The 25730-nt window shown below is 41.4% G+C and overlaps 2 protein-coding genes across 3 annotated transcripts; both read left to right on the top strand.

The window, feature by feature from the left end:
* Positions 1-1424: 1424 nt before the first annotated feature.
* LOC146631211 (E3 ubiquitin/ISG15 ligase TRIM25-like) lies at positions 1425-14441 on the top strand. The gene is made up of 10 exons (XM_085355192.1): positions 1425-1521; positions 1763-2381; positions 4648-4743; positions 4857-5090; positions 7050-7218; positions 7658-7726; positions 7824-7913; positions 9777-9914; positions 10032-10091; positions 10175-14441. Exons 2-10 carry the CDS (start codon positions 1785-1787, stop codon positions 10702-10704), a joined length of 1983 nt encoding a protein of 660 aa, XP_085211318.1. The 5' UTR covers positions 1425-1521; positions 1763-1784; the 3' UTR covers positions 10705-14441.
* Positions 14442-16179: 1738 nt separating this feature from the next.
* Positions 16180-25169, top strand: LOC146631210 (E3 ubiquitin/ISG15 ligase TRIM25-like). Of its 2 annotated transcripts, XM_085355187.1 has the most exons (10): positions 16180-16884; positions 18216-18834; positions 21634-21729; positions 21843-22076; positions 22238-22406; positions 23059-23124; positions 23237-23326; positions 23866-24006; positions 24311-24370; positions 24465-25169. In XM_085355187.1, exons 1-10 carry the CDS (start codon positions 16832-16834, stop codon positions 25004-25006), a joined length of 2070 nt encoding a protein of 689 aa, XP_085211313.1. In that variant the 5' UTR covers positions 16180-16831; the 3' UTR covers positions 25007-25169. The 2 variants fall into 2 exon arrangements, with proteins under 2 accessions (XP_085211313.1, XP_085211314.1); XM_085355188.1 differs by lacking the exon at positions 24311-24370.
* The last annotated feature ends 561 nt before the right edge of the window (positions 25170-25730 follow it).

The raw sequence follows: 25730 nt of genomic DNA, 5'->3' as shown, positions 1-25730 counted from the left end.
GAGGTGAGGGCCACAGGACGGAGATCATTCAGAGACTTTGGGTTGTTTCTTTTGGGGATGGGGATGACTGTGGAGTGTTTCCACAGCTGGGGGACGGTGTGACTGTCAATTGAGTGTTGAAATAGAATCCAGAACACACTTCCTAGTTGCCCTGCACAGTGCCTCAGAACTCGACTGCTAATGTTGTCAGGGCCGGGTGAGCTCTTCTCCCTGGTCCTCCTGAGGGCTCTCACCACATCTTCAGTCCTGAAGGTGAGTGCAGAGCTGCCAGGTTTGAGTGAGGATCTGAACTCTTTAAGCTGGGCCATGTTGTCCGTCTCAAACCTGGTGTAGAACGCGTTGAGGTCGTCAGGGAGGGAGGAGGGGTTGCTGCCCTCCACCTGGATGGTAACCTGGTATACCACTGGCCACGTCGGTGGTCCGACGCACTTTGTGGCCGATGGGACTGGCCTGAAGTGCCTCTGCGCACCTTACACGCTGACAGTGGCCCATTCATTCGTTTTCATTACTGACACTAGATTGCCCAATCAAACCTCTTAAAAGCCCCTCAAGTGTTGTGAGGGGTCTCTCCCCTCCCTTCGCTGTCCGCTAGTGTGCGCCGTGTAGAAAAAGTTAAGCACGAAAGTGGCCAAAAGGTGGAGTAGTAGGCTGAGAGAAAACAATATAAAAAACCAAAAATAAATGCAGCAAATGTGTAAAATTAAGGACTGCTGCATCAGCTGCGGAGAAATAAGGAAGCGACTGAGGAAGCTGAAATGAACGTGGTGAGAAATTAGATGGAGGGAGAGATTAACAGGATTCAGGCAAAATGAATGGCTACTTTGGTGAAAAGCTAAGTGTAGCTTTTAATTATTGTCACGTGCTGCATGACTAACCCAACAACAACTGTACCAACCTGATTTAAACCTGTTTCAATACTAGTTATTTGGCCGCCTGGACCAAAAATGCCACGGCCGATTTTTATTTTTTTATTTTTTGTCTCAGTCCAGCCCTGATGGCATCCTTGTCATATGAGTCAAATCAGAACGATTTCTTTAAACAGCGCTAATAAATAAAACACAGAAATTCTATTTAATGTGTAGCAGTTATTCAATTTATATGATCAACTTAGCTTCGGGTAAAATATTGAATTCATTTTTGCACAAAATGACTTTGTGGATAAACCGGATCACTGATGGTGCTGACACAGCGAATGCTACTAAAAGTCTAAACAATGATGACTGCACACAAAAACAGGGAGAAGCTTTCCTCCTTCCGTTCTTTTGTCATTATCCCTGTTTGCGTGTGACCTGTCACGCACTTCCCTCGTGTGTGTTAGTTTGGTTTCAGGTAGAGAGATTATGTATGTAACTGGTTTCTGCCTGTGGTCCACTGCGTGTGCGCAAGTGCGCTTTTGAGTCACACGTACAGGGTGGGAGGAGTGACTTCCGCAGGAGCTGTGAACTGCGTACAACACGGCAGCGTAAAGTCCGAAGTTGTTTATCCATTTGGACTGCGTGCTGCACACCCAAACGAATCCAGGTAATGACGGATAGTCCGAATATATTTAAGCGACTTTAATTTTGTGATTTATGTAAAAACGTGTCGCGCTTTATATTCAAATATATTATAGCAGGGTGGTTTATATGTTACATTAGCGGATTTTTATTCTTTTAAAAACAAAATTTACCGAATGTATCGAATATTAGGTTCAAGGAAATAACGCGAAAAAATTTACTTTCGTTTTCCGCCTCCTCAAGTCAGTTTCGTTTCTGCCTCACAGGCTCGCTCACGTCAGTCCCATCATGGCCGAAGTGGACGAGTCTCAGTTTTCTATCATGAGTCTGGAGGATGAGCTGACCTGCAGCATCTGTCTGAGCACCTTTGACTGTCCGGTGACCATCCCCTGCGGACACAACTTCTGCCAGGACTGCCTGCTCGCCACATGGAAGGAGTCGTACAGCTGCCCTCAGTGTCGGACCCTGTTCGCCACCAGACCCGAGCTGAAGAAAAACACGGTCCTCACCGCCGTCGTGGAGACCTTTAAAGTGAGATCGAGCAAGAACGAACCCAACCTGACTGCAGAGGAGAGCCAAGTGAAGAAAAAGGAGATCCTCCGCTGTGATACCTGCATGGAAACAGAGGCGTCGAAGACCTGCCTCACCTGCATGGCGTCTTACTGTGAGGAGCACCTGCGCCCTCACCGGGAAAATCCTATTTTCCGTCTGCACAGCTTGAGCGAGCCTGTCGGGGACCTGTTGGAGCGCATCTGCCCCGACCACCACAAGCTGATGGAGCTCTTCTGCACCCAGCATGATCGGCCAATCTGCAGCTTCTGCCTCCAGCAGGTCCACAAAGGATGTTCCTTCACAACCCCTGATGAACAAAGGAGCCGGAAAGAGGTGTGTGTTTGTCAGTATTCACCTGAGAAGTTTAAAGAGCCACATCTAAACAAAGATGGGTTTATTTTTCCTGTTAAAACATAATTATGTCTTAGTTTCTGTATTTTCATCAGGATGGCTAGCCCGAGTTTCACGTACTTGAGAAAAGTGGTAGATGCCATGGATGAGTAGTTGTTCCAGTTCCACTTTTCAATCCATCAATCAAAATTTATTTATATAGCACATTTAAAAACAACAGTTTTGATCAAAGTGCGTCACAAGTTAGGAAATAAATAAAATAAGACAAAATTACCAAACAATACAAGACGAGACAAACATAGAAACCAACCAAATGATAATCAAACTATTTTACGTCAGAGCCAGAGTAAAAAAGATGGGTCTTTAAACGAGATTTAAAAGACTGAACAGTCTCAGAAGAGCGAATGGCAATCGGGAGGTTGTTCCACAGTCTAGGAGCTGCAATAGACTGGACTTTTGTCCAGTACCTGGATACAGTCTATGGATGTAGCTATCATGACATCTCCCACTATTTATAAGAGTCCTGCAAAGCCTCAAGCTGTGTAGTTTTCCAGATGTCACAGATCTAGATAAGAAACTGAAACACGGATGATTATTGAATAACATATGCCTAGCCTGATTCATCCTCCTTTCTGACAGCAAATAGGACCATAATTCACAAAATGAGCATCATATTTTATTCATTAAGAGCTCAAACTAGCAATTTAGACCAGTGACCAGTAAAATGTGTACTGAGCTGAAGTAAGCTTCAGCTTGGTACTCAGTTGTAATGGAAAACGACTGAAATCAAGTAGAGTAAAGTTGAGTCGAGGCGAGTAGGTTCTAATGGAAAAGAGATATTAGACATGGCCTTTACTTTTCAGACATGGAAGCTACATCCATCTTTTAACTCAGTTGTAGCAGTGCCTTGTGGACAACTCAGAACAGATCTTTGCATTCACCCACGCAGATCCTCAAATAGTATAGGGCCTACAAACCGCACACTACAACCTGATGAGGTCGAGTAGTCATTCCTACGTTTTGAATGTCCGTTTGGAGGCTCAGAAGGATCCATACATAATTGCTACATCATAGTGTGGCATTTCACAGAAACACAGGTGTTTGCACAGAGCCTTACGTTTACCTAAGAGACAAAATTGATGAACCTTAGTAGTCCTTGCACAACTGCAGATGCAGAAACTAAGGCTACGTTCACACTGCAGGTCTTGATGCTCAATTCCGATTTTTTTTGATCAAATCCGATTTATTTTTTTATTTTTTTATTTTTTGTCTCCTCGTTCACACTACAAATAAAATGCGACAGCAAACGCTCTCTAGTGTGAACGCTCAAAGCGGCCCGCATGCGCAAAAGAAGACTTCACACACAACGCGCTCTGTTTAGACCCAGACCAAACAATATTGTTTGACTGATGGCCCTTAATATAAAGACTTCGGACTTTACGTTTCCCAATTTTTGCTTTAAGTTATTTTGTTATTTACATAATAATGTAAATAACCTAATAATGATCCTTATTGCTGTTTTAGAGGAGTGGTGCTTCAAAGGATAGTTGCAGATTTCTGTCAGAATCTGCAGATTATACAGTACAAATAAAATGTTCACGTTGTCTTCCCAACAGTTTCACTGGATGGCCAGGAAGCGTTCGCGATGTCTTCTCTGGTGCTAATAATTGGCGTCTGTCTTGTGTCGGTGACGTAAAAGACAGATTTAATGACCGTTCAAACAGCAGTCGCTTTCTAAAACATCGGATATGTATCGGATTCAGTACCACATACGAAAGTGACCCAGATTGGATTTGAAAATATCGTATTTGTGCCGTTCACACTGTCACACCATTATCGGATATGGGTCGCATAGGGTCAAAAAAATCGGATTTGATGCGCTTTCGCCTGCAGTGTGAACGTAGCCTAATACTGGCAGGTGTCTCACAGTTTGAGAACTGCTTTAAAATATGAATGAGTGGAATTCCTTTTTAGCTGCTCACAGCTTTAAAATTTTGGGTTGCACGTCTGTTATCTTTCGATATTGGTTATGCTGTCATTAGAATATCTGAATTATGAAAAGAGAGACTTGATAACCTGAGTATAACCATAGCATCCATTTAGGAGTTTACCCTCATTGTGAAGCCAGAAAGCCAAGGTTACGGCCAAAGTTATCACTTATGCCAACAAATTTTTTTTTTAATTTATTTTTTTTTTGTAAAGAGACAGGGCTAAAGTAAGTGACTGTATCATGTTTCCCTCTTTGCAGTCTGACCTGAGGAGCAATTTGGGTTTGCTAGATGGGAAGATTGTGAAAAATGAGACCATCATATTTGAAATGAAGGACATGCAGAACAAGCTAAAGGTAAGACTTCTCATAAGCAAAAACAAAGACGAGGCTAAAGGAACATTTTGTATTACTTTGAATTATTTCTTTGCTGATCCAGTTATGAATGTTTTCTCACTCCTGTCCTCCAGGACTTGGCGACCAGCAGGAAGAGAGCTTTGACAGCTGAGTATCAGCAGATGAAGGAGATGTTGGTCCAAGATGAGCGCGAAGCTCTGAACGCAGTGGACCGAGAGGTGGAAACTGGTCAGACCAAACTCAGAGTTCTTATGAAGAAGTTTGGTGACAACGTTGACAACATGACGAAAGCTAAAGAAGAAATCCACAGCCTGCTGAGTCGCTCTCAAACCCAGGCCTTCCTGCAGGTGGGACGTCTGTGATTGTTAATTCATACAGCTGCTAGTAATGATAACATACTAACACATGATAAAAAGTGAGTAATGGTTCTAAAACAGACCTGAATCACGATAAAAGCAGCCGCACCCTCATGTTGCCTTTCCCCTTCCTGCAGTGTGAGCCGTAATTTACAAAGTGAACAGCATGTTCATTTTGCTTGGCAAAGTATAAGAATACCAACTTGACCCATTCAATCGTAGACTGATATCAGGGTCTGGCCCTCTACTAGTTAAATGTTCTGTGTGGAAAATTGCTGGAAGAATTTCAAACACCCCACTTACTTTGATGACGAATGGCTTTTGTTTCCAAGGAACAGAGGGGGTAACGAATAAGGTCCATGGTGATGTTGGCCAAGAATTTCATAGTCGGTGTGTCTCGAATCTAAAATGCCAAGCAAACCACATTTCAGAACCTTGGACCTTGATGTTTGAGTTTTATTGCTTGAAAATGGGTGAAATGTATCAAATGGGGAATTTTAAAAAAAGTTGACCGTTTCCCTATGACCCCAAAAAAATAGCAAAAATTCAAAGAAGAATTCCTTGGCTATCATAACTCTAATCGCTTCCCCTCTGTTTTGGAGAACCAACCATTGCCTTTATTATGAAAAGCTTTGATAGTTTTTTTTTTTTTTTTTTTTCCTAAACATGTTAGAATATTTCAGGCTCCTTGAGCTCCCTAAACGGCACTTACGACCTTTAGGCCACAGATCTGTCGGGCTTATGGGGCTAGGTCAGTTTTAAATGAGGTAGTGTTTTAAATGTTGGGTGGCAGCACACCCAACATCGGTTATGGATAGACACTTTAAACAAGAAGTTAGGGTTAGGTCAAGCTGTTGGGTTGGCTTTAAATGCCATTGTTGGTTCGGGTTGGACACCAAACCCAACCTGTTGAAGGTCAGGTTAAACAATTGGGTCACATAATTGAGTTTTGTAAGCTAGGTTTGGGTACAAAGCCTAGGTGACTGGGCTTAGGTTCAGAGTCGGCAGCAGACCATTTAAACTTGAGGGGCAACTAACTGTAAACAGGAGAGTATTTGGCTTACGTCTCTCTGCTGTTCCAACCAAAAACAACCATATACACCTAATATACTCACAGAGAAATGTAACCACCCAAAATGATAAAAGCCCCAACCAGTCAGGGCACATAGTTGCCCCTCCTTGAGCCTGCTTCTGGCGTAGGGTTCTTCCTGTTAAAAGGGAGTTTTACTTTCCCACAGTCACAGAGTTGTTGGAGTTTTCTCTGCTTTATTTTAGTGTCCTAACCTTACAATATAAAGCACATTGAAGCAAATGTTTTTGTGATCTGGTGCGATATAAATAAAACACTCCCTATATATGTTTTATTCAGCGAGACTCGAAACTAGCAAATGAGGTCCTACAATCAGCAGTAAAGCATTTAGAACCAAACTCGTTAAAAGTCAGAGGAGTCTCCGCTTGCTAGGCATTGTCAGCAACGTCTAATCAATATATTGCATGTAAATAGTATTGTTTGGGGATGATGGCTGCCCCCACCTGAGCCTGGTTCTGCTGGAGGTTCCTGTTAAAAGGGAGTTTTTTCCTTCCCACTGTCACCACCTGCTCATAGGGGGTCGTTTGATTGTTGTGGGTTTCTCTGTATTATTGTAGGGTCTTTATGTTGCAACATAAAGCCCCATGAGTCAACTGTATTTTGGATTTGGTGCTATATAAGTCAAATATAATTTAATTCTAAACAATTGTTGTTCTCTAACAGAGATGTGATTTCTGATTTTATGATAGTTGTGTTAGAGGGATATTTTAACACAACCATCACAAAAACCCCACATGTGTACACATAGAGCTGTTTGTTTATTATAAATGTATTACATCACATAGTAGTTTATTACATTTTGTAAAAGGGGATATGATTATCTTGACTGAGCGTACAACATTGTGTTCCTCTCTTCTCAGGCACCATTTAACCTCCCCCAAGCTATTAACTTTGAGCCTTACTCCCCTAAAATCAGCCTGGACTCCAAGAAGGTTTTGGCATCACAGGCCTTTGCTGCTGCCCTGAAGCAGCATCTGACAGAGATCTTCAAACAGCCCGTCGAGAGCCGACTACCATTAAATACACCAGGTGAGTGCATGGACCCGTTTTGTCTGACGTTTTAAAGTTTAAGGTTCATTGAGGAAGTTTAGTGAAGATGGTGTCCAATTTTGTTGCAGAAGTTAACCCTGATATTTTGGCAGCTGGTGAGTTGTTTCATGTGGGGACCAATGAAAACAGGATTCCAATCAAACTGCTCAAAAATTTAAGGGAACACTTAAATCGTGTATCAGATCTTGTTGAAGGAAAATTTCAAGTTGAACATCTTTACTGAGAGCAGGATAAAAATCACACCAACTATCAAGGCAGTTAATATTGTTCAAGTGTTCCCTTAATTTTTTTCTGAACAGTATATTTTGAAAATACTCAAATTGATACCGCGTTCTGTGGTCGAGGTTGAATACATTAAGTGTTGATAAAGAGTCAATACTGTAATGACTCAATGTTCATGCTTTCATTGAAAAACCAGGTTCAGCCTACACTACTCTGTGGTCTACAGTGGGGTCTCCACTGGGCTCCGGAAATTTATTGGAATATGGTAAGTCAATTCATCTGTCCAGTACCAGGTTTATAAAACAAGATTTTTATAACCGGTCAAGCATAAATGTCTGTTCTTTTATTTACTGCTTCTTCAGAGGTGGAGTCCAGTCCAGGTCACCTTAAACTCCCCAGGTCTCACAGTCCAGGTCCTCAGGCCAAAACAGCCCAGAAGAAAAAGACTCCAAGTATGAAACTGCTTTAATTTTCATTTTGTGTTGCCGTCTTGTGGTTGAACTATATTGTCGATACTGAGCACATAATGATATGTTTGTGGAGATTTTTCATTATTTTAGTTGTATGGTCATGCAGTTTTTTAATGAACTACAGGTGTACAGGAAATGACTTTAGCCTCTGCATTTACTGATGTGACTTGTACAGTACCACCATTAATAATGATAAATTATTCAGACATTTTATATTCATGCATTATTTGTAATTTAACTCATAGTTCAAAGAATTTAGTTAATTCACTTCATGAAATCAGTCCAGATTTGTAGTGTTTGATAAGGAAAAATGTCATCTTCCATTTAATTGGCACAGCAACTCAAAAACCAGCAAAATGTCTATAAATGTTATTCATATCTAATAAGACTAAAATAGATTTTATTGTAATCCTAAATTCTGTTATAATTTGTTTTGACTTCTGTGATTTGCAGTCAGCACAGAGGGCTGTCAAAGTCTCTTATTGTGAAAGGCAATGACAGGAAGAAGCACTTTTATTGCACAGAAATGGGTTTCTGGTATGGGTCAGGCAACAGCCATTAAAGAAGTATTCCTCTACATCAGTGATTCCCAGAGTGTGGGCTGGGACCCCCTGGTGGGCTGCAAGAAAATGTAATCCCATTACATTAGAAAATGTATTGTGTGACCCAGTGGCACTTGGGTTGCACATTGACCTTTACACTTTGCGTATGACTGCGTGGCATTATCAATTTATAGCCAACAGCCTGTGTTGTTTATGGTTATTGGGTTTTTTTTAATAGCATTTTTTAGTAAATACATCTCTTTATCTATATTTAGCATTATCTTATCTTGGGGCAGCACGGTGGAACAGTGGTTAGCACTGTTGCCGCACAGCAAGAAGGTCCTGAGTTAAATTCCACCGTCAGGCTGGGGTATTTCTGTGTAGAGTTCGCATGTTCTCCCCGTGTTTGCGTGGTACTCCGGGGACGCCATTAAAGACACGCAGTTTGCGGGGATGGGTTAATTGATTAATCTAAATTGCCCATATGTGTGAATGTCGGAGTGATTGTGAGCGCGACTGGTTGTCTGTCTCTGTGTGTTGGCCCTGCGACAGACTGGCGACCTGTCCAGGGTGTACCCTGCCTCTCGCCCTATGACAGCTGGGATAGGCTCCAGCAACGCTGTAAAGGATAAGCGAATGATGGATGGATCTCTTTATCTTGTATTTTGATCAGTGAAAATTTAGATTGAGTGGGAGAGATGGGATTTTCTTGTTTAAGTTGGCTGCAGAACTCTTGACTTTGGGAATGACTGTTCTACATGTTTGCTTCACATTTGTACTGCGCTTAATTTGAAGCTCCTCTCTAAATGAATGGGAGCAGTTCCATACTGTAAATTTGTTAGTCAACAGGATAAAAAAAAAACAAAACTCCCACATATTTGGAATCATCATTCATTTCTGATTTAAAAAAAGCCTTTAAAAATATTTATACTTGTAATTTAATATTTGTACTTTCTACTGTGCACATGCAGCTGTCTGCAGCTTCATTAGTGGCTCATTTCAGAATGCTGATGTCTGACTCACCCACTGAGCACACAGAAAGCTGAGGCAAAATATGCTTTCCTATATCATTACAATAAAAAGCAGATATACCTGATATCACTGTTTACATGGGTGAAACTACACAAATGGCTCACTTGCTTCCTGGTTTGACTCTTGAATGAGGGGGGACAAAAGACCGTCGTTGCTGTTACAAAATCCTCCCACAAATTTGAGGTCCATGCCGCTCTTTCGTTTAAGAGTTTGTCTCTTAAATCTGATATATGCACATTTAATTTTATAAATACTTCTCTTGTTTTTCTAGAACCCAAACCAAAAAATCCTCAGACCACTGGGGACGGTATGGGTGATAAAAATACTGGCCGTTCAATGGAAAACCTGTTGGAGTTTGGAGGGAAACCCAGAGGCCGTACTCCTGCAGCTGAACCTAAACAGAAACCAGGTAAACATCAGATTTTTGCGTTTTATGCTAAACCTTGCTTAAAGCTCAGAAATGGACTAGTTTATGGGAGCCTGTTCCTGTTGTTTGAGATCTAATCGCATTTGTCTTTAATTGTAGAAACTACAGATATTCCCCCAGACATAAGCACAGCTGAAAAGAGAAGTGAACTACTGAAATGTAAGTGTAGCAGGTGTCTTTCCATCATGTGGTAACAGCAGCTGTGGCTGTTGTGAAATGATCTTTCTTTTTGTCCGTTCCAGATGGCACAGTACTCACCTTCAATCAAAGGACCGCCCATAAACGCATCGCGCTGACTGAGAACTTCACTAAGGCCTCGGTGTCAGACGATCACATAAACTACCCCGACTGCCCCGAACGCTTTGCTGTCTGCTCCCAGGTGCTCGCCTCCAAGGGTTTCTCTACAGGGCGCCATTACTGGGAAGTGCGACTGAGCAGCAGTAACTTCGTTGGCATAGGCTTGGCTTACAACAGCATCGACCGCAAAGGCCCCACCAGTCGACTGGGCCGCAACGCCCAGTCCTGGTGCGTCGAGTGGTTTAATGTCAAGTTGTCAGTCTGGCATAACAGCAGCGAGACCGTGCTTGCTAATCCAAATCCAAAGCGCGTAGGCGTGCTGTTGGATTGCGAGGCCGGCACTGCTACATTCTACAACGTGGCTGACGGGGCGTATCCCTTCCACTCCTTCATGTTCCCCTTCGCTCAGGCTGTCTATCCAGCCTTCTGGATTTTCTCGAGTGGCTCCTTCATTACTTTGTGCAAGCTGCAGTAATGAGTTTGCAGTCAGCCAGTCGGCTCTTTGTTAAAGGTGCCCAGTGGAGTTTTCTTGTAAACACGTCACTTATTGTCACTATGTAACTATACGTAACTGTAGAATATTCATTAAATTTTTTTTAGGTCTAAAAGTGCAGGAAAGAAATTTTGCAAAGCTAATTTATTAAAATGCATTATGTAATTAACAAGGTAATTATTATGGTTAACAAGCTGCCTTCTACTTAACTGCATGTGTAGGTGTTGGTCGCTGCATTTTTTGGCTTGTTGGATTCATGAACTGGTTCAGTAAATAACCATGAAACTAAATTGAGGCATCATAAATTCTATGCATCAGTGCTGACAGTAGTTAGAAGCTCCACAGGGCACCTTTAATCAATCGCTCGTTATTACAGACTTAATCTACATAAAATTATATACAATTATTTAAATGGAGGAACAAAAAAAGATTGATTAGAAAAAGTAATTAGTTAGCAATAATTTTTTGAATGTTTTAAACACCAAAAAGTTGAACCACGATATTTTTCACATCAGGACCGATTATAGCTGCTCTCTGGGAACTATTTGTTCAGCTGTTGTTGAAGAGGAAAATGTTGTCTTTACACAACTGATTAGCATCTTTATTGACGTTTGATCAGGTTAAATATCACTGTCTCATAGAGATTTCTGTTACTGCTTTTCATGTACATCAGGGGTGTCAAACATGAGGCCCGTGGGCTAGGATTGGCCAAACAAAGATTCCAAACTGGCCCACTTTGGAAAATGTGAAGAAGGGCAAATATTTTGGACTCTTAACTGTATTTTCATAGGTTTTACAGCTTTTGCTGCGGGTATAGACCTTCCCCATGCCGATTCATCTACATCAAAGTACATGGGTAACTGATAGACATGAGTAGAAATGTAATTATTTTTACAATGGGTCCACATAAAAAAAAATGCATTTTCTGTGAATTAATAAAAAATATTCTGTTTTATAATTACAGTCTGGGCAGTGAGCAATGAGCGCCTTCCTGTAATTATACACATTTATTAATTTTCATTTTAAGCCCAGAGACATGCTGACAGATTTCTGTTGTTTGCTGCAGCAGGACTTCCTTATGATGTAGAAAAAGAGATGTGCTTTTGAAACTGCATCTTTATACTGACAGAACTGGGAGTTTCACAGGTTCAGCCCACTTAAGATCAAAGTGGTCTGTATGTGGCTCACAGTGGGAAATGAGTTTGACATTCCTGATGTACTGTTGCTCTAGTTGCCAAATCTTGGGGCCGTTTCCAACTTTTTTTGAACCTCTGACCGCCCCATGACCATCCACCCGTTTACAATAACGATGACATTGCCACAGCACGTAATGTTAATGCCTAAGTTAGGCAGCAAAGCATTCTTGTTGCAATCAGTGCTGTCAATGCACTCTCCTGCTACTGAGTGATAATTTCTTGGTGGTATTTGAGGGTAATAAAACGTTCAGCTACACGTGTGCATCCAAATACTTGCTGTGCAATGCGTGTAGCTGTACTTGCCGATCTCAAAATGGCAAGTGGGAGAACAGAAATGCTCGATTTGAGACGCAGAATGTGAATGTCCTGATTAGTAGTGCTTTCTGCTAATAACGTCTGTAAGATCTGAGGAATATATGGCAGCGGTTTCTCGGTCCTGTCTGACAGTACTAGTAGACAGAGTTACGCAAACAACCGAAGTGGGTATCAAGAGTTAATAGCATGTCATATCTGATGTTATTAACTTTTATTATCTGTGCTGGATGTGATATTCAGCAGCTGATTCATTTAAATGAATTTGTCTCAAAACGCAGGTAATGCACTATATCCTGTATTTTTCTAGTGACTGTGAAGCAAATATGTGTTCAAGTCACTTTAAGAAAAGTATTTAAAAACAAAGTTTGCTTTTAAAACTGCATCAAGTCAAAATGAAATGTCTTGGTGTCGAGAGAAAGCAGGATAGAAAAAAAACATCAGACCTAAACTCAAAAGATAAAAACCATATAAATGTATGTTGTTTTTTTTAATGTATACAATAATTTCACTTTCAATGGTGTCAGGGTTTCCTTGTGGTGTTTTTATTTTTCGGAGAGTTTATTTATTTCCTGCTTTTTCTGCAGTTCTTGCAGAACACACACATACAGTGTGTGTCCTGTGCAGGTTATGTATCGTTCACTGTTGAACAGATGTGACTACAGCTGGATCAAGCAGGGAGTCTACCTGTGAAGCACATGTTTGCGTAGTGTTTCGATATCAATTCTGCATGTGGAGACTTTGTTTTAGAGTGTGGGAACTGAGGTTCTAAGACTGGGTGATGCAGCGGTTTTTCATGATATGAACAATGTGTGGTGACTTTAAAGATTTGCCTCAGCGTTACGTTACAAAAATGCTCAAATCTGTCCAAACTGTAAACGAAGAAATTATTTGTAAATACCTGACATCTGAAGATTGATATGAAGCTAGAGTGACTTCCATTTGTCAGTTTCTAAAATATGTTTCTGTGACATGATTGGCTGCTTAATGTGCACAAGCACCGCACATGTCATGGAAATTTTATCAGCATAAGAGAATCTATGCTGTAGCTTGTATCACCCAGCTCCAAATGCTCACTTCTTTCAACTGATGGGAACAGAAGCCATGTTTCCTCTGTTTTCATCATGTTCTGAAAGTCTCTCTCCTCTTTTGTATTTGGGTTGTTTTTATGGCAAGAGTCACCGATTATCTGCAGCTGATCAGATCCTGGATTTGATCTTGGGATATCATGCTTGCATGGGATGCCCCATAGAAATAAAATGCTATACACGTTTTTCTATGGTAGGCATACTAAACTAACAAGCCATCAGAAAACCTTGTTGGCTTTAAAAAGGTGGAGGAAATGTAGCAAAACGTACGGTTTCAAAGGGGTAAATTATTTGTTGTAGCAAAGTTTACTCCGGCCTGTAAGAACAACGACTCTCTTCCTGATGTGGCATACTCCAGTCCACCAGGTGTTAAAGTGTTTAATATAGTGATCACTTTAAGAGTCAGACGTGCATCTTATAGAAATGAGACTAAGTGTTGAACATCTTCAGTGTGCTTTAACAGTGAAGTTTGTGGTTCAGTCACAGCTCCTAACTTTGTTCTTTTTGACAAAGTTGGACAAACTTTACTATATTTAAAAGGTTCAAAAGACACTTTTGTTCAGACTGAGTGATAAGCGAGGAAAGGTTCACACAAACAGTGTGCAATCCATAAACTAAGTATAATTTTAGGTTGTACACTGATATTGGTGTACTGGATCTGATCCTGTGTGGTGCAATCAGCTTATCACAGTGGAGAAAGCATAGAAGGGTTTAAGAAACTATCAATACCTTTCCTGGACTGTGGTGACACTTGTGTACTCTTACTACCTTACGTTGAAATCACATAATAGTGGTGTATACAATTAATCAAAACATTTTTTTTTTAACTTCCTGTAGTACTTTTCGAGTTTAAGCAGACTCCAGGACTGAGATGATTTGTTCTGTGTAAATTAGTGAATGTCAGCTTAACTGTAGTCTTTGCATCACACAGAAGTGTAGCAGTACGTGTGTTTCTGTAACGCTTCAGTGGTTAACCATCTTGTGCTCTTACTGTCTTTGAAAAAGTGCTTGTTAGTACATTATATTTAAGGTGTTCATGCTGTATTCTCTTGAATTGCTATATTGCATAATCAAAAACTGCATTGCAAGTTAACCAGTGAATATTGCTAATAAAGGGTTTTTCTGATTCTCAAATGGCTTTGTTTCTTTTAAAGACACTTTAAGCCAAATAAGATGCAGGTCAAAGAATTTTGCTCTTTTGCTGCCACATATCGACATCACCCGCCCACATCTCATGTCTAGTTCAGATGTTAGACCTGAGGCTGCCAGGAAGAGCAGCTGATTAATGCTGCCCTGTTATGGATGCCAGACTGTGGATTATATGGCGCTGATTAAGGCAAAGTTCTGACAACAGCTGCTTTTTTTGCACAATGTATATAAATGTGAATTTTACAAATTTTAAATAATATTTTTAAGACATTTAGACAGAGAATTATCTTCAGTTTGGATATCCACTTTGTCATAACGCAATCTTTCCCTTTCCTGTCATGATTTTCATAACTAACCTTTATAAATATTATTAAACACTATTATTTGTCTATTGTCACCTTGAATACTTCTCAAATGTATTTAAGCTGCTGTTTAATTGATCCTGTTATTCATTATAAACACTCTCAACCTGTGTTATATATTCTTTACCTGCCTAGTAGCTCCATATCCAACATCCTTTATCCAATATACACCATCCTTCCTCTGACACACACGCTTATCTCTCTAACTTTGACTACAAAACACTCAACCTCAGCTGTCTCGCTGATGTATTAATTACTAATCCTTCAGTTGTGCTCACGCAAACTTAAAATCTTAGCATCTTCACCTCTGCCACCTTCGGCTTATCTTTTTTGTCAGTGCCACTGTTTCCAGCCCAGACCCATCACTGCAGGTCTCACTACCATATTTAAAACCTTCCCTTTCACTCTAGCTTTTATCATTCATACAAATCACCCTGACACTCATCTCCTCCCACTCCACCCTGTCCTCACCCCTCTTATGCCCTATCTGCTGCTGTAGATGGTTTACCCCAGGGGCCCGTTCTTCGTACCTCGCTAAGTAGGTTAGCCGGATTAGATTGTTGACGATTTCGCGTGATCCTGGATCAGTCGGTTCCCCGAAGCTCATCCGGGACTTGCTGTCATAGCAACAGAGCCGTAAGCGTAAACCTGCTCGGGAGCAGGTTTACTTTATGTAAACAGGATTAGATCGCGGCCACGCAGGTATGTCCGCTTCATTTATACGAAAGCAACAGCGATATTTTTCCACTGTTTCACCATAAATAAATATTATCAATGTAACTAAAGATAATGCAGCACTTGATCCTTTTATTGATGTCACACAGATACATACAGGTCATTTCCTAAAAAAGGGAAATGAACTATTAACATTCTATTACATGTATGTGATTATTACAGATGTAATTCATATTTCAGAGTAGTAATTGTAAATTACTTCGTGTAATCAAGATGAGAGACCACGGCTATAAAAGCGAAGGTGGATTTGGGAAGCCTGTCGCAGTCATATCCTGTCCGTATACGCGACCAACCCATTGCGGAAGGTGCAAGATTGATAAGGAGAGTCCTCAGAATTCAGCGTATATTGCGGGATAGACAGGATCCTTTAGCTCAGCGCGACAGTGTGCTCATAGAGAGATATCGATATTCCCGTGAGGGTATTATTTACTTAACCAACTTGTTGACGAGGGGGTGCAGGACCACCACCTGTCTTTTTTTCCTCTGCCCTTTTCTTGGTTGCTGTTATGAACAAACTAACAGAGTATTACAGGCCAGTATTACCTTGCCAAGAGACGAAAAGCAATCTAAGAGATAAATATTACCATTCTGTAGAATACTCCTGTATTCCACTTTTACTTGTTCCCATGTTCTTGTGGGTCCTGTTGTGGCTCTAATGTGAAAGGGGATATAATATAACATATTATAATATAATATAATGCCATATGATATTGGACAATATAGTGTCATATGATAGATCTACCCTACCGCCTACTGGTGTTGGCCAGAGGGGCCGATGGCGCGATGTGGCAGCCTGGCTACAACCGTAGCTGCCTCCACCAGTGTGTGAATGTGGGAGTGAATGAATAGTGGTATCGTAAAGCGCTTTGGGTGCCTTGGAAAGCGCTATATAAATCCAATCCATTATTATTATTATTATTAAATTACCTACGAGTTTGATTTGTCAGCAACTTTCTGCCAGCCCTCTCTCCTTGCTTTTGCAGCCTTTGCAGTGTTCTCTTGCGTTTTAATTAAACTCTGAAACTCCTGTAATCCCTCACTCATGAGTTCTTGCTCTGCTGCCGGAAAATACCGAGCACGCCCCTTCGACATTTTCGCCGACCAATCAGCGGGTTGCCGATCAATGTTTCTACTATCGATGCGTAGCCCCTTTTACGACACCCAGTGATGTCACATTCCTGCGTCCAGCTGTAGTAATCGTCAACAGCAGGTGTGTTCGGGGAACCGGATTAGCGAGCTCACGGTTAGCGCGATGATTTGATCTTGGATGTGTCATTTGATCTTGGATGTAGTAAGCGACGTACGAAGAACGGGCCCCAGGTATTTAAACTCATCCGCCTTCACTATTTTGACTCGTTGCATCTTCATTGTTACATCTGTCTCCCTCTCATTCACACACATGTATACCGTATTGCTACTACTAACTTTCATCACACTCCACTCCCGGGCATACCTCCACCTCTCCAGGCTTCAAGTCTCTGTGTGTTAACAACTAAAAGTACTTTAAAAAGTACTCATCTGAAGTATATTTGTTTTCCCATCCTTCCACCATCCAGTTTTTCTCCAAGATTGTATGAATATAACTAATGATCTCTTTAGTCATTTAAACATTAAAGCTTTTTCAGCTAATGGGGTTATTATCACAGCAGTATTCTGGAAGATCTTAAATATGTAAGCAAAAAAAAACTGCATAAATAAAGATATAAAAGAGCTGGAGAAGTCATCAGTTAAAACTCAGCTGGCTGTCTTTCAGCGTGTGATGCAGGGCCAGTGTCCTGTAGGTTTTAGATGTGTCCTTGATCCAACACAGCTGATTTAAATGATCTTCTCAACGTGTCTTAAAGTTCTCCAGAGGCCTGGTAATGAGCTAATCACTTGATTCAGGTGTGTTGACCCAGGGTGTTAACTAAAACCTGCAGGAAACAGGCCCTGGAGGCCTCGAGTTCCCCACCCCTGTATGCATTCATAGCCTGTTCCTTGTATTTATATATTAAATTAAGTAATGTAATTAACAATCAAATGTTAAAAATGATTAAACATAAAGATCTTTCATTTTCTTTCCTAATGCTTGATTTCTTTGACAGCGCCCTAAAACAGGATATCAAATAAGTTAATATATCTGTCTATTCATTTATTCATTGTTCAGGTTGAATCTGTGTTTATGAAAAAATAAATATTCAGGCAGATGTTGTGGTGACTTTGTCATAAATCCTGTTACCGTAAACATAATAATGACACACGTCCACTTCCATAATAATTCCGTAATACACACGCCCCCCACTGCCACTACGGTAAACCCCAAGGCACAATAAGCACGGATTGCACACATTGTAAACAATACAACAAGTATTGTTATTTATGGTTATTTATGTGCAACGTCATGAACTTTACTGCAGTAAAATGACTGTTCTCGTAGTACAGAAGAGGATTAGGGCCACTGGAAAAAAAAAAATTCTGACTTTTTTCTCTGAATTCTGAGAAAAAAGTCAGAATTCTGAGAAAAAAGTCAGATTTTTTTTTTTCCAGTGGCCCTAATCCTCTTCCGTAGTTCTGAGTTTTGGTGCGAGTGCGTTTGCCGTTGTTTAACTTCCAGAGGGGTTGGCCTTCGTTGATTATCTGATGTAATGATAAGTTTCGTTTGTGCCTCGCAGCTTCATTCGCGTCAGTCCCATCATGGCCGAAGTGGACGAGTCTCAGTTTTCTATCATGAGTCTGGAGGATGAGCTGACCTGCAGCATCTGTCTGAGCACCTTTGACTGTCCGGTGACCATCCCCTGCGGACACAACTTCTGCCAGGACTGCCTGCTCGCCACATGGAAGGAGTCGTACAGCTGCCCTCAGTGTCGGACCCTGTTCGCCACCAGACCCGAGCTGAAGAAAAACACGGTCCTCACCGCCGTCGTGGAGACCTTTAAAGTGAGATCGAGCAAGAGCGAAGACAACCTGACTGCAGAGGAGAGCCAAGTGAAGAAAAAGGAGATCATTCGCTGTGATACCTGCATGGAAACAGAGGCGTCGAAGACCTGCCTCACCTGCATGGCGTCTTACTGTGAGGAGCACCTGCGCCCTCACCGGGAAAACCCCATTTTCCGTCCCCACCAGCTGAGCGAGCCTGTCGGGGACCTGTTGGAGCGCATCTGCTCCGACCACCACAAGCTGAAGGAGTTCTTCTGCAGCCAGCATGACCGTCTGATCTGCAGCTTTTGCCTTCAACAGGTCCACAAAGGATGCTCCTTCATAAGTCCGGAGGAGCAGAGGAACCTGAAAGAGGTGTGTCTGTTAGTATTCACCTGGCAGTTCCTTATATTCAGGATAATATTAGAGTTTTATGTACAGTTTGTGGTCACAATGAATGAAAATCGGAACTTAATGGTTAATTCTAAAATGTGTCCAAATGCTAGCAGCCAGTAAATTTAGGTTAGACTTGTACTTCATATTAAAGGAGGGGCCTGTCTTTAGCTTTCCCCTTCTCAGGTCATAATCAATGGCTCCTCTAATCAACATTCCAATGCCAGAAATTACCTTGTACGACGTTTTAGTATCCTTCCTGATATAAGCCGCCTGATATAAGGTCAAAGCGTACAGTAGACATACCGGTCCACCTTTTACATTTTATTAGCTCTCCAAAGAGTGAAATGGACACACTTTACAATGATACTGGTTTACACATTTATGATGGGAAACGGTTATTATTATTATTATTATTATTTATGGTCAAAATATGACAATCTTGCATATGAATCAGAATGAATCATTTAGTTGTTGCATAATCCCCACGGGTAAGTCAGTTGATCACACCCTACTGCGTTGTCAGCTTTTAGCAGACAACGCGTTCAAAGTGCGAGCAGGGCTCTATGACAGTAGCACCCCTCCCTGTGTGTTCAGTGGAGTAGAGCGCTGTTCCTCTTTCCATTTGCTCTTGTTGGTTGTCAGCTTAAGGTGGTGCTCAGTCATGTGCTTCACCTGTCTGTAATTTGACATAATAGAAGAAAATGTCACTTTCACACACCGCTCCTCACACAAGAGCAGTTTTTATACATTAAACAGGTTCAAGCCTGTAGTGATTGGCTGTGCAACTGTTTTCAAACTAGGACAAGCTTATTATAGTAAATTCTAAATTCATCCTTGCAGCACTGTTTGTCAAGGTCAAGGTCAAGTTTATTCATGTAGCACATTACCAACAGTCCATGCTGCACAAAGTGCTTAACAATGTAAAATGCCACTAAAATAAATAAAATGCATAACAATGATGCAGGAAAATATGAAAACAACATAAAACTCTTTATCTCCAAGTCTGCAGCCTCCAGCTCAGCCTTCTTGCCTTCTTGTCAGTTCAAACCTTCTCTAAATACATCATAGCAGGTCTCACTGCCTTTTATCACAAATTCTCTCCTGACTCTCCTCTTCAACCACCATTCATGCACTCACTTCTTCACCTCACTTGTGCACGGTCTATTGCATTGGATGGTTGATCCCAGGTATTTAACCTCATCTACCTTCATTATCTCCTTATCTTCATTGTCCTTGCATCTTCAAGCATATCTTGGCACGGCTGCTTGGGTTTATTGTTTTCTCTTAGTGTAGTATTGCAAGCCATGGGTCTTTATCAGTAAGATAGCTGCAAAACTGACCATAATTTAGACTTCTGGCTAAGATTGAGAGTTTAAGCAATGACTCTTATGACATGGGATGGTATAAGCAAAGGGCTCCCTGCTGAGAAAACAGTAAAAAGAACAAGTTTTTTTTTACTTCTCAGTAGCTTTTACACTTTGTAAATCCATCCACCAGTCAGAATGGATCCTGTTACAGCAGACACGATAGCCCACTATCTCTGGAATGTGGTTCAATCCTGTCCCCGTGTATTAATGTCCGATCAGAGACATGAGATGATGTCACTGTATCGCAGAACTTTATTTATCGCTGCCACACATTAAGCACACAACCTTGCTGGTGAGTAGAAATGTGCTTCTGAAACTGATGCAAGTAGGAAATAATATAAACATCTCTTTCAATAATTCAGCATCTTTCAGATGAAGTATTACAGTTAAACCACAATAAAATGTAATGTTAACCATGGGATAGAAGCAGATAAGAGCAGGATAGACACAGAATCAGAGCTAACTTGTATTAAATCTCTTGTTTGTGGATCAGCACGGCCCTAGTGGACCCAGGAATTCACTCAAGTGCCGCTCTGAAACATAAAGCTTGTCAGCACAGGTGCACATGTTATCACACTAAATTACAACAGATAAGACTTTCTTGCAATCACTAACTTTACACAATAACAACAATCAGCTTATTCATAGAAATGTAGCATGTGAAGCAATGCTATCACACAAACCAGCATTATGGAGGGTCTCAAGTACCAAAATTATTTTTTTTAAATTATATCTTTATTTGGAATGGACATAGCAATATATGAGAACAGAGTCCTTCCAGGTTTTTCGAGTTAAGTCCAGGAGAGCAAATGTTAAACACAGTGATCGACAGGTGCATATTATCCCCTAATGGATTTCAAAATTAATTAATTGTGTCATTAATGAATTAAAATAGGAAATAATTAATTAAATATGTACATAATTAATTCAATGTTCATTTCATTTAAAATATTTACTAAATTATTTATTTCCAATATTAATTAGTTAATGAAACAATGAATCACTTAATGATGTATTTAATTAAATTATTTTGGCACTCAACACCCTCCATACTATAGGTGAACACTGATTGACTGCTGGATCATTTCTATTGGACCCTGTGGGGATCATGCTCCTCCCATGCAGGTAAGGCGTGGGCTGACAGGAGAGCTTTTTAACAGATTCTTTGAAGCCTAGTTCAGTCCTCAGGTTGTATTATTGACACTCCTAGTTTAGGGTAATGGAACTTTTTTCCCCTCAGCATCTAAACACACGTCTTTATTCAAGGCGTCACTTTCTACAGATAACACTGATCTCATTGTAAATGAAGTTTAACAAGTATGTAAGTGTTACTTGCAATCTTCTGCAGGCCCACTGAGCAGTGTCTGTATGAAATTTGTGCGCTGAAGCTGTTCTGTGTCTGTTCTTATAGTCTGACCTCAGAGACAAGTTGGGTTTGCTGAATGAGAAAATGGAGAAGACTGAAACTGTTGTGTTTCAAATAAATACCATGCAGAGCAAGCTGAAGGTAATTTCCATAGATTACTTGTCATATAATTTAATCAGCGACACATGTGTAAATGCACTGATAAAACCTCATTATTTTCATATTTTATTGTGTCTGTATTTATTCTGCTCCAGGATGGAGCAAACAAAAGAAAGACGGCGCTCGCAGCTGTCTATCAGCAGATGAGGGACATCTTGACTCAAGATGAACGTGAGGCCCAAAATGAGGTGGACCGTGAGCTGGAGCTCGGTCAGATGAAACTTCGGGATCTCATGAAGAAGCTAGATGAAAACTGTAATAAGATGGGGAAAGCCAGAGAAGATATCAACAGGCTGCTGAGTCAATCCCAGTCTATGGCTTTTCTGCAGGTGAGTCAAACATTATCACAGGAATGTGAGGCAGGAAAGAAGAAAAGGGTGGAAAACTTAAACTGAAGAACAAGACAGAGCATTTATGGTACTAGATAAATAATTAGGGATTAAAAATCATGTCACAATAAACAGCGTTCCCTGTCTCTTGTTCCTCACAGGCTTCATTTGAATTGCCCAAAGTTGTAAAGATTGAGCCTAAAGTGCCTCCAATCAATCTGGACTCCAAGAAGATGATAGCGATGCAGAGCTTTGCGGCAGCCCTGAGGGAGACTCTGATGGAGATGCTTAAACAGCCCACTGAGGCCAGATTACTATTATTTAAAGCAGGTCTGTGTGCAGGCATGCATTAGCAGGTTTTGTTCAAATTTTGTTGCAGAAATTAACACTAGCACTGGTGCAATTTGGTGAGTTTGTGTCATGTTTAATATGTTGGCAATCAAAGGAAAGATTGAAGACTTTGTGATAAAGGGTTATGATTTTTTTTTCTTCAAGGATCCGAAATCTAGTCCTCCCTCTCCTCAGTCACCTCCTCCAGCTAATCCAGGTGACACAGACATTCCCAGGCCAGCCAAGAGATGTAATCTCCTCAGCATGTCCTGGGTCTGCCCCGGGGCCTCCCTCTGCTGGGACATGCCCAAAACACCTCACCCAACAGGCATCCTTGCCAAATACTATGGAGGTGCAAAACATGGTCCATTCAGGACATCCATATTTTCAAACATGGTGTTCGTTATGGACAAACTGATTTGCAAAGAGGTCCAATAACAGAACACCACTCAGGTTCAGGAGGGTGGGCCCATGTAGCTTTTTGGGCTGCACCTGGAAAGGCCCAATGGCCCAGCCAGCAGCCACTCTGTCAAGCTCCCTCTCAGGGCTGCCTCCCAGGTGGGGCCCCAGTAACCATACACTGGGCAGGGTACACTAGTCCCACGAACAAGTAGTAAAGTGCTGTTTAAATGCAACCGTTTACCCTCCACAGGTCAAACTGCAGCTCCTGTCTCAGGACCAGCAAGACCTGAAAGTACCGGAGCTCAGCCAGAGTTGGGTATGTTCTTCTCAGGAAAGAAAGTCATTTAAATGCAACAAATAAAAAATTAAAAAAAATTAAAGAATAAAATGCTTCTAATCTTTTTTTCTTTTTTTTAATGCTTTTTCAGAAGTGGAGTGCTCTCCTGCTCAGCCCAGACTCCGCGAGTCCAACAGTCCAGGTCCTCAAGCCCAAACAGCCAAAAAGAAAAGAACTCGAAGTAAGGAACATGTGATTTTTATTTTTTTTAATGAACCAATAGATAGCACACAGTCCCTCGACAGTTTGTTTCCAGGACTTCTAATAGAGGATGACACCATATACAGAATCCAAGTCAAACGTTTTGGTGGTGGTCGGTTCTAGAAGCAAGTCTATTTTAAAGCCCTGCACAAAATAAACTGGGAGAGATCCATTATTGTAATTTTAATGTCATCAGGACATAAAAACTGCATAAACCCAAAGAAAGGTTTAAAAAGCTTTTTTCCTCTGCTTGTGCAGCTGTGCGCAAACATCTGTTATGACTCTGTTCACAGTGACGATGTGAAGAATTGTTTCAGTGCCATATCTTTTCCTGTGTCACATCTGTGTCAATTCTTACTGGTAATGAACTCTGTTTTTCCACACACAGTCCTGATGAAGATGTAATAATGAACCTATATAATAAATATGGAGAATGTCAGGTCTTCCCTGCCAGTGTTTAGATCTGATTTATGCATATTCAGTGTTATAAATACTTCACTGCCTTTCTCTACTTTCTAGAAACCAAAACAAAGCCTAATGAGTCCACTGGCATTATGGGAATTAAGAAAAACGCCCGTTCAATGGAAAACCTGCTGGAGTATGGAGTGAAAGAGGAACCCAGAGACTGTTCTCCTGCAGCTGAACCTAATCAGAAACCAGGTAGACAGACATCAGATTTGAGCACTGTATGCTGAGTTGCTAATGTAGTCCCAGCACCACAAACAGACTTTAGAACAGGTGCCATTCATCTTCTGTTATCTCTGAGCTTGATGACAAACTTGGTCTATGTCTTTATTTCACTTATTGCAACTCTGACAGCTGTGTGGAAAGCAAACAAAATCATCACTATCACCATGTAAATACACCCCAACTTGGCACAAGCTACAATTCCAGTTTTACAGTAACCATGTCCATTTTCCAATATGGCAACACAAATGATTTACTTTTTTGTCTTTAATTGTAGAAGCTCCAGATATTCCCCCAGACATAAGCACAGCTGAAAAGAGAGGTGAACTTGTGAAATGTAAGTGTAGCAGGCATCATCCGCTCATGCAGCAACAGCAGCCGTGTCTGTTTGTTTTTTAAAATAAAATGGTCTTTCCTTTTATCCCTTTCAGACGCCACAGAACTCACTTTCGATCCAAGCACCGCCCATAAACGCATCGCGCTGACCGAGAACTTCACTAAGGCCTCCGTGTCAGACGAGCACATAAACTACCCCGACTGCCCCGGACGCTTTGCTGTCTGCTCCCAGGTGCTCGCCTCCAAGGGTTTCTCTACGGGACGCCATTACTGGGAAGTGCGACTGACCAACATTAACTTCATTGGCATAGGCTTGGCTTACAACAGCATCGACCGCAAAGGCCCCACCAGTCGACTGGGCCGCAACGTCCAGTCCTGGTGTGTCGAGTGGCTTAATGTCGGCCTGTCAGTCTGGCATAACAGCAGCGAGACCGTGCTTGCTAATCCAAATCCAAAGCGTGTCGGCGTGCTGTTGGATTGTGAGGCCGGCACCGCTACGTTCTATCGCGTGGCAGAGAGGGCGTATCCCTTCCACACTATCAAGTTCCCTTACCCTGCCTTTTTAGAGGCTATCTATCCAGCCTTCTGGATTTTCTCAAATGGCTCCTCCATTACCTTTTGCAAAATGCAACAATGAATACCATACACAGTCAGATGGTGCGATTGTTGCTATAATTAAAGGTGTCCTATGGTGTTTCAGTTTTCAGTTTACTAAGCAACCAAAAGCTATTGTAGCCATATTTCCTCCTGAAGTAAAAACAAAAAATAATTTATTTTAATAATCCAGTTTATCCAAAAAAAAAAAAGGCCTGGTAAATGGCCTGTATTTGTATAGCGCTTTACTAGTCCCTAAGGACCCCAAAGCGCTTTACACATTCAGTCATCCACACATTCACACACTGGTGATGGCAGCTACATTGTAGCCACAGCCACCCTGGGGTGCACTGACAGAGGCGAGGCTGCCGGACACTGGCACCACCGGGCCCTCTGACCACCACCAGTAGGCAACGGGTGAAGTGTCTTGCCCAAGGACGCAACGACCGAGGCTGTCTAAGCCGGGGCTCGAACCGGCAACCTTCCGATTACAAGACGAACTCCCAACTCTGGAGCCACAATCGCCCACAAAATATTAACTGCTTTGCGCATAATTTATATCCATTGTTACCGGACAGCGTTCTTATTCACTGTTTATCCAGGTGCAGGTCTTGGCTGGCACATTTGTTGGCTCCATTAACTCTATCAGTGGAAAACCATGAAACCTTACAGATCACATGCAAAACATGTAGTAATGTGCTAATATTGGTCAAAATCTCCTGCTTCTTAAGCACTGGTCATCAATTCTGCATCAGATTAAGATCTGG

This window comes from Diplotaxodon limnothrissa, linkage group LG6 (genome assembly GCF_057381915.1).
Source record: "Diplotaxodon limnothrissa isolate DT_005_m linkage group LG6, D_limnothrissa_male_GT1.1, whole genome shotgun sequence".
In the NCBI taxonomy this organism is placed as follows: domain Eukaryota; kingdom Metazoa; phylum Chordata; class Actinopteri; order Cichliformes; family Cichlidae; genus Diplotaxodon; species Diplotaxodon limnothrissa.
Note: the sequence above shows the minus strand (reverse complement) of the source record. Positions and strands in the feature narration are given on the sequence as shown.

Excerpts from the sequence above, each read along its gene's own strand:
- LOC146631211 (XM_085355192.1), top strand. The coding sequence starts at position 1,785 with ATGGCCGAAGTGGACGAGTCTCAGTTTTCTATCATGAGTCTGGAGGAT. Across the intron at positions 5,091-7,049 it reads AAACCCAGGCCTTCCTGCAG|GCACCATTTAACCTCCCCCA; the intron begins GTGGGACGTCTG and ends CTCTCTTCTCAG. Across the intron at positions 10,092-10,174 it reads GAGAAGTGAACTACTGAAAT|ATGGCACAGTACTCACCTTC; the intron begins GTAAGTGTAGCA and ends TGTCCGTTCCAG.
- LOC146631210 (XM_085355187.1), top strand. The coding sequence starts at position 16,832 with ATGTGTCATTTGATCTTGGATGTAGTAAGCGACGTACGAAGAACGGGC. Across the intron at positions 16,885-18,215 it reads GTACGAAGAACGGGCCCCAG|CTTCATTCGCGTCAGTCCCA; the intron begins GTATTTAAACTC and ends TGTGCCTCGCAG. Across the intron at positions 22,407-23,058 it reads ATTACTATTATTTAAAGCAG|GTCAAACTGCAGCTCCTGTC; the intron begins GTCTGTGTGCAG and ends TACCCTCCACAG.